Below are 8,921 nucleotides of genomic sequence, written 5' to 3'. Positions count from 1 at the left end.
GATGGCTCGGGAGTCTGGGACATGGCACGAGAGCATTCTTATTATAACTAGACCGAAAGTTCGGGAGTCTGGAATATGGTGCGAGAGCATGCTCGCTTATAACCTAGTCGAACTACTTGGGAGTCTGGGACATAGCGCAAGAGCATGCTCGCTTATAACTCGATCGGAGGCTCGGGAGTCTGGAATATATAAGCACGAGAGCAAGCTCACTTATAACATGACCGAATAGATCAGGAGTATGGGGCATGACATGAGAGTATGCTCATTTATAACCCAGTCAGATGGCTCGAGAGTCTAGGACATGGCACAAGAGCATACTCGCTTATAACCCGGTCGAACGGCTAGGGAGTCTGAGACATAGACACAAGAGCATGTTCGCTTATAATCCTACTAGACAGCTTGGGAGTCTAGAACATAGCATGAGAGCATGCTTGCTTATAATCCGTTCGGAGGCTCGGGAGTCTGGAATATATAGATGCGAGAGTTAGCTCACTTATAACCTAGTCGAACATCTTGGGAGTCTGTGACATGGTGCGAGCACATGCTCGCATATAACCTAGCTAGATGGCTCAGAAGTCAGGGATATAATGTAAGAGCATACTCACTTATAACACGGTCGAATGGCTCGGGGTCTGGGACATAGGCACGAGAGCATGCTCTCTTATAACCTGACCGAACGAATCGAGAGTATGCGACATGGTGTGAGAGCATGCTCACTTATAACCCGACCAGAGGCTCAAGAGTTTAGAATATATAGGTACGAGAGTAAACTCGCTTATAACCCGACCAAATGGCTTGAGAGTTTAGGGCATGGTACGAGAGCATACTCACTTATAACTTGACCAGGCAACTCAGGAGTCTAGGATATGGTGCGTGAGCATGCTCATTCTGACGGCTCGAGCTTGGGAGTTTGAGATATGGAGCTTTTGAGATAAAATTGTCTGCATTCTCATTAAGTGAAAATGTTCAACATATTATATTAATGCATTACAAGTGTACTCTCAAGCCCTATAGGGTTGCAGATGATTTGTGTTCTGTGGCCACTCTAAGTTCTTTCCATCTGCATCCCAAAGATAACAAGAGCCCAAGGTGAGTTTTACACCACCTTATATGGTCTACCCCACTGTGGCTCTATTTTTCCGACCTCCCCAATCGGCTTGATTCACTTCTAGACCAAATCCCCCACCCAAAAAAATCTCGAAACAACTCTTTTATTATAGTTTTGCTTCATCCTTTGGTGACATGTCATTAGCTGAGCAGATTTCTTATCTCTGATGTCTTCTATTAGATCAAGCTCCATAAGGCTCTAGATAACATTATCTTCATCGTATAGCTATCTCCGATAAGACTCAACTCCCATTTCCACCGGGATAACTGTTTCACCACCATAAACAAGGTAAAAATGAGTTATACCTGTCGCTTCTCGTGGGATGGTGCGATAAGCCCATAGGACACTAGATAGCTCATCCACCCAGCTTCCTCCGACATGATCAAGTATGGATTTAAGTTCTCTAATTATTTTCCTGTTGGTGACTTTTGTTTGACTGTTGCTCTGTGAATATGTTACAGATGTAAAGGCCTATGTGATGTCATAACTTGAAAATCATTCTTGACGTTTTCATCGCTGGAATTGCCTTCCATTCTCAGAGATGAGCTTGTATGGAATCCTGAACAAGCAAATAATGTTTTGCTAAAGGAACTTAATAACCATCCACCCACTTAGAGAAATAGGCTATAGCTACTTATAAGAATTTTCATTGAGTGGACGCCATAGGAAAGGGCACAACAATGTCCATCCTCCATTAATCAAACGAGCAAGAGGCAATCGAGATCTTCAATAACTCTATAGAAAGGTGAGAGATGTTTTGATGCTTCTAACATGATAAGCAAGTTGATATCGGTCGAGTGGAGTCTACCTGTAGAGTGGGCCAAAAATACCCACGCAGTAGGATTTTTCGAGCGAACAATCAGGCACCCGAATGACTTCTACACAAACCTTGATGTACTTCTTGCAAAATATATTGCACTTCATCTAGTTTATCTAGGGAAGGCTAACTTAGCTAAATTGTCTGCTTTTAATTTTTCGACCAAGGAATCTTACCTCTTGGAATTTGGCTTTCATCTTGTCAAATGCCTCTACATATAGTTTGAACAGCTCATTGTTGATCTCAAAATTATCCAATAGTTGCTGAGCGGCTAACTGAAAGACTAAATAAACTAAAATCCGGATGGCTCTCACATGCCTTAAATCTTACAGACCAGCTATCAATGCTTCATATTCTGCTTCGTTATTATTAGCCCGATTATTTATTTGGATGAACAAATGCATTTTGTCCTCCCTTGGTGAGATAATGAGAATTACCACTCCACTACCTTACTAGGTGGATGATCCATCTACATATATCTTTTTGGTCTCTTTCAGCTTTGGGCTTTGGATTTCGGTTAAAAAATCAGCCAGGGCTTGAGCCTTGATGGTCACTCGGAGCTGATACTATATATCATACTTACTAAGCTTTGTGCTCCATTTGATCAACCTTCCTAAGCATCCTGATTGATAAGTGCTTGACCCAGAGTGTTATTAGTTAATACGATGATTGGATGAGATAAAATATAAGGATGTAACCTCCAAGCGGTTAAGATCAACCTGTATGCAAACTTTTCAAGAGTGGCATGTAACATCATTCAGCATTCTTCAATAAATGACTTAAAAAATATATAAGATGCTATTCCTTTTCCTCTTGTCATACTAACACTGACCCGACGATGCTCTCACTAGCATACAAATACACCCACAAAGACTCATCCACTATTGGTTTAACGAGTATGGGTAGGGCAAATAAATATTTTTTTAATTCTTCAGACGCCTTGTCGTAGCCATTAGAATTTTGTAGCTCGCCGGAGTATTTTGAAGAAAGATAGGCTCCAATCGGCCAATCGATCTTGATACGAAGCGAGATAATGTCGTAATATGCTTGGTCAGTCATTGTGCTTCCTTGAGATTGCAAGGGGAAGCCATTTCTTGGAGCGCATGCACTTTGCTTGGATTAACTTTGATTCCCCGCTCGATCACTATATAACCGAGGAAACACCCATTCTTTGCTCCGAATAAACATTTTTTGGGGTTGATCTTAAGTTCGTACCCCCTTAAGGTTTGACAAATTTCTTCTATATCGACGCATAGATCAACCGCGCGTGCAGGGAGATTTGATGAGAATATTATCCAGTAAATCTCCATATTTCTCCTAATATGCTTTCAGAATACTTTGATCATGAGTCGTTGGTAAGTTGCTCCTGCATTCTTTAGTACGAATTTATAGCATTGTAATAGTAAGTTCCTTCGGCAATTATGAATTAAACATTTTCTTGATCATCCTTAGCAAGCGGGACTTGATAGTTGCCTTGGTACGTATCCAGCATGCATATCAGTTCGCAACCGGAAATCAAATCCACCACTTGATCAATATGCGGCAAGGGATAATAATCTTTGAGGCATGCCTTGTTGAGATCTCTAAAATCAATACAAACTTGTCATTTATTTACTATCTGAGACACCAAGACCACATTTGCTAGCCAGCTCTGGAATTGGACTTCATGAATATAACTGACCACCAGTAATTTATCCACCTCCAGTCGGATGATTTTATTCTGGTAGGTCCTAAAGTCTCACTTTCTCTATTTGACTGGCCTAAATCCAGGTGGACATGGAGTGTGCGCTCCATAACAGTCAGTGACACGCCCATTATTTCCTTGGGTATCTAGGTGAAGTCATCATGATTGCATGTTAAACACACAACCAGCTTTGTATTAACCTTCGGGGACAAGTCGGCTGCTATTTGAGTAGTAGTTTCTGGTTGGCTGGGCTGAATTTGCACTTCTTTCTTCTCTTCATAGATCAAAATCGAGGATGCCTCCTGAATAGTATTAACTTCCAACCATTGGCTTTTTCGGGCGGCGCTAGCTTCAATCCTAATAATCTCAACGTAACACATGCATGCTACTAGTTGGTTTCCTCTAACTTCCCCCACCTAATCGTCCACAGGGAATTTTATTTCCTGACAAAAGGTTGAAACGACTGTTTGAAATTTATTTAAGGTCAACCGGTCCAAAATGACATTATATGCTGAGGGCACGTTCACTACAATGAAATTTGATCAGTGTGTTCTCATAAGATGCTCCTCCCCTAAAGATATGACCAGCTTAATTTGGCTGAGCAATTGCACTTCATTGCTTACGAACTCATATAGAAGAGTCATCATGGACTGGAGCTCGCTCGGCTCTACCTGTAGTTGCTCAAATGCCTTCTTGAAGATGATGTTGATAGAGTTGTCTGTGTCAATAAAGGTATGATGTATGTTATAATTAGCTACGATAGCCTTAATAATAAAAGCATCATAGTTGAGTACTTTGACATTTTCTAAATCTTTGGGCCCAAAACTAATATTGGGTCCTTGTGTCTGTTCTTGGCTACAACCGGCCGTGTGGATTTTCAGTCAGTGGACGTGTGATTTTCTAGCTCGATTGGAGTCTCCGTCGGTTGGTCCTCCAGTAATCATGTCAATATTCCCCCCTCCCCCCGAGAGACATTATTACAATTTTCCTCCTATCATGTAGGGGAATTTTCTTGCTGTGCTCAAGTGAGGGCCTGGGCACGGTTCTCTTGTCACTGGGGCATTCTTTAACGCCGATCGACACCTTGATATTCTCTGAGGGGCAGCTCGTCTGACCTCCGATAATGATGACGGTTGGGAGACAGCGACCAATGGCGGAACGCTTGGTTAGTTGGCTGACGCACTTCCCAATTGTAATGATAACAATCCTGAGTGTTGTGTATCCCAAATTTATGATATGTACAGAATTTTGGTAGAGCCATCTAGAAGACTCGGAGAATCTTCTCCGCTTGGCCTCCACATGTTGTACAACTTAAGGTCGTGGCTCTTAGTAATGAGATTAAGAACTCGCTTGAGGTCCTTTATGAGGAAGAGGCAAGGGAGGAGTTTGGCGCTCCACAGAAGGTGATGGAGCAGGTGCGGTGACCTCCTTCTTCCAAATGGATTGGACTTCCTCTAAATCAATATACTTGGTCATTCGTCAAAGTAGCTGATCGAAGTCCCTTAGGGGCTTCCTAATCAGAGAGCAGAAGAACTCATTATCTACAAGCCCTCGAGAAAAGGAGCTCATTAAAATCTCAGGAGTAACTGAGAGAACATCCATGGCCACCTGATTGCATTTTTTTATGTAAGCCTTGAGGGTCTCATTGGTCCTCTGCATGAGTGAAAAGAGGCTCAGGGTGATTTTGTGGTAACAACAATTGCTGACAAAATGGTGGAGGAAAGCCTTGCGAAAATCCTTAAAATAGCATGTGGATTCGGCCGATAGTCATTTAAGCCACCCTTATGCCGAGCCAGAGAGCATAGTGAGAAACGCTCAGTACTTTATGTCATCCGTGTATTGATAAAGGAGGGCAGTGTTCTCGAACTTATGGAGGTAGTCTTTTGGATCAGTTGTTCCCTTCATATTCCCCTATCATGAGGGGCCGATAATGTTTTGGCAACTTATTTCCTAATATTTCCTCGTAGAATGGCATGTTTACCCACTCGGGAGAGCCTCTAACCCTCGGGGTTTTCCCCTTGTGCACATCCTGCACGGGTGCATCCCCAGAAGGCGATACTTGGGCCTTTCTTCTCAGCCATCGCCTCGAAAAGAGTGCAGAATAGTGCTCGGTGATGTACTATCGGGGATGGTGGCACAAGTGATAGGTTGATTGGTTGGATGGATGGTTGTACGAAGCCAGCCACTAGTGGAGAAAGTAACTGAAACCTAGTTTAACTTTCTACTCGAGGCCCTCTTTTAGTATAAGGAGTCGTTTGGACGCAGCCAGATCATACTGGCAATGTACCAACGACAATTGCGTGTTGTTGTTGCATTAACTTTTGTGCTCGAGGAGTTACTAGTAACTTGAAATCCTCTTGAGACAGGGTAACGATGGTAAATCATCCAGCTTTTTCTATCTCCTCATCTCAAATTCAGGCAAAAGTTCCCACAGACAGTGTCAAATTTGATCTTGTCTAAAACCAAAGGAGATGACGCTCTAGAGAGATGATGATGTTGTTGACTGGAAGAAGACTTTACACGAGAGAAGAAGATATAAGCTAGATCCGAAAAGGGTTTCGAGTGCCTTCCTCCTCTCTGTGCACACTCAAAATAGCCAACAAAACGATATGATAAAAAATAGAGAAGGAATCTCTTGTGTAGGCCCTCCGACACTCAAGTCAGTGAATAACCAAGCGAGAAGTGAAGAGGAACTATGGTAAATTTGAGTGAGTTTAATAGAGAGAAATTTTGTGCTATGGTAAGTAAAGCGTGTAAAAAGCGTACCTCCAGCGGAGAGAACCCCCATTTTTATATCACCGCTGATGACCTCGCAATAATGAGGCGACAATGAATATTCAGTGTTAGAAGATGTCGGATAATAGAATGTATACAATTTGACATTTGTACAGTTATCCTCCTGGAATATAAGTATACAATGTTGTCTCCTGGAATATAATCCAGACGGATACCTGAACGAACAGAGTATCTTGACTGTCTCTATGTCTGACCAACTTTGTAATGAGAATAACCTTATGTAATTTGCCCTTTGAAGAGGGAGTTAAATCTCATAAGTACAACAGACCATAAGTTCGATCGGCAATATGCTCGTAAGCTCATGTTGGAGATTTGATAAGTAATGAGGAGCCAAGTCTAGCAGGTCCAGTCAACTCTAGGACCAACTGAACATATAATGGCAGACTAACTATTGGATAACAAGGTGCTCAAACTCGTAGGTACAACCGACCTTGTGACGATCTGATTTATACTGGAGGTTGTACCGCATTGTAGGACAGTATCTGTAAGCTAAAAATAATATTACAGAAGTAGAGAACTGAATCTCATATGCTCAATCGATTTTAGGGTCATTCGGGTTTAGTCTGTATATCTTGATTATGAATAGAGAGATAAATATGTTATGCCTGCCCGACTACATGGACATTCAGCCATATATTGAGAACGAAGAAGGTGATGCGTTAGCTGTCACCTCACCTTAATTTTAACTGCCACTTTATCTTCATTTTAACTTCCACATCATTTATAGATCTGCTCGTAACATCCCGTATCAAAAATATTATTATTATTTTTACATATTTGAAATACTTTAACAAGAAAGATGAAAAACGTATTGTCTAATTTTACGATTGAATTAATTTCACATTTTAAAGGAATGTAAGTTATTTGCACATGCAAGTGTGCAAATTGACAAGCAAAATCTATGACGCAGTGGCCACCAGAGAGATGTTCAATACACCAGACAATAATGGGGACACTTGTGATTGATTAAAGAAGAGCCACCACATTCCTGAAATTACGATCCAAGTCCAGAATAATTTGGACCACTCTATACAAGCTTCGCTCCGCTACTGCCGCATGCAAACAATGTAATTATGAAACTTCTCTTCCTGTGTTATTTATAAAATAAAAATTAAAAAAAAACAAAACTAATCTGGAAGCTTTTATCTACTGCATCTGCACGGACTTTTCTTAAGCTTCAAGTATCAAATGAGCTGTCACCTGAACACTTTTGGCCGTTTAGCCAAAATTATGATCATTGATGGGAGTGTGGTACGGTAGTTGAGACTTAAATATATATATATATAAAATTAAATTTTTAATAATATGCAATTTTCTAACTCGATATTCCAAATACTATATTAATATTATATCAAAAATTAATATACTAAAATTTGATAGATAATCTTTTTTATATTTAAGGTTTATAAGATATGCTCGACCACGGCAGCAACAACCACACTGTCAGACAAGACGGGCATCAATCTTCTAATCAGAAGCTGAAAACAAAAATATTCTCGACGTCTCTTCTAGTTTTCCCCAGACTTCTTTTCTTGACGCTTTTACAACGGCAAGCACCATTATCCATCGTCCGAAGTGGACGGGAGGATGAGTGGAAGGGCAAAAAAAGGAAAGAAAAAATAAAAAAACTTACGCCGTCCATCAGACGGCAGGCAACGTCTCAGACCTCCACGAGAGATCCGTTAAATCAGAAGACCCGCAGAAAGCTACGTCAAAATACTCAAAGAGTCCCTCGTCGAACACAGCCCTTTCCACCGCCTTCTGCTCAGGCGGCACCGCGCACTCGAAACCCTCGTACCCTCCAAGCTCGTCGTCGTCGATCCCCCAAATATGCAGCAACTCTGACCCCTGAAACCTTCCATCTCCGGCGACCTCCACCTCACCCAGCACCTCCGATGGCGGCGGCAGGCCTAGCTCGTCGTCGGAAGCCTCGAACAGGAACTCCAGCTCTGCGCGATCCGCAGAAGCCAGCGGCAGCGGCGAACAGGGGAGGGCGATCTCCTCCTCGAGGGTCTTCATTATGGAGGCGAGATCCCGCTCTCCCGCTTCGGCGTCATCATCGAGTATGTCGACCAGAAGGCGCTTAGCTTCTGGAGACGAAATTTCCGGCGACCCAGCCTCCTCGAACCCCTCGCGGCGCCGCTTACCGGCCGTTGATCCCTCCATGAAATCTTCGCCGAGAAAGGGCAAAAGGGTAAAAAAGCGGGAGACAGATGAATAAAGAGAGAAGGATGATAAGAACAGTAGCAATAGCGTGTGAATGATAGCGGTGTGGTACACGGAGGAGGATAGGGTTTATATAGGAAGCGGATTCTGGCAAACGTTTCACTCCCTTTTTCCGTATACACGAGAAAGAGGGCATCCGGCTCCGTAATAACTAGCAAAAGCAGGGGCAAAACCGACACCGGAGAGAGAAACAAAACGACAGAGCGTGGAGTTCGGGGATCGTGGGAACACCCGTCAGTCCGTCACGAGCGCGAGAACGACGTGCCTTTTCTTGTTTTTTTTTTCCCTAG

General features: G+C 42.5%; 1 protein-coding gene across 1 annotated transcript; it reads right to left on the bottom strand.

Moving 5' to 3' along the window:
• Positions 1 to 8,046: 8,046 nt before the first annotated feature.
• On the bottom strand, positions 8,047 to 8,571 carry LOC121987005. The gene has a single exon (XM_042540925.1). The coding sequence runs from the start codon at positions 8,569 to 8,571 to the stop codon at positions 8,047 to 8,049; it is 525 nt and encodes a 174-aa protein (XP_042396859.1).
• Between the last annotated feature and the right edge of the window lie 350 nt (positions 8,572 to 8,921).

The sequence above is a fragment of the Zingiber officinale genome, chromosome 5B (genome assembly GCF_018446385.1).
Source record: "Zingiber officinale cultivar Zhangliang chromosome 5B, Zo_v1.1, whole genome shotgun sequence".
Classification (NCBI taxonomy): domain Eukaryota; kingdom Viridiplantae; phylum Streptophyta; class Magnoliopsida; order Zingiberales; family Zingiberaceae; genus Zingiber; species Zingiber officinale.
The sequence above is the reverse complement of the archived record's forward strand: the minus strand, read 5'-3'. Positions and strand labels throughout refer to the sequence as shown.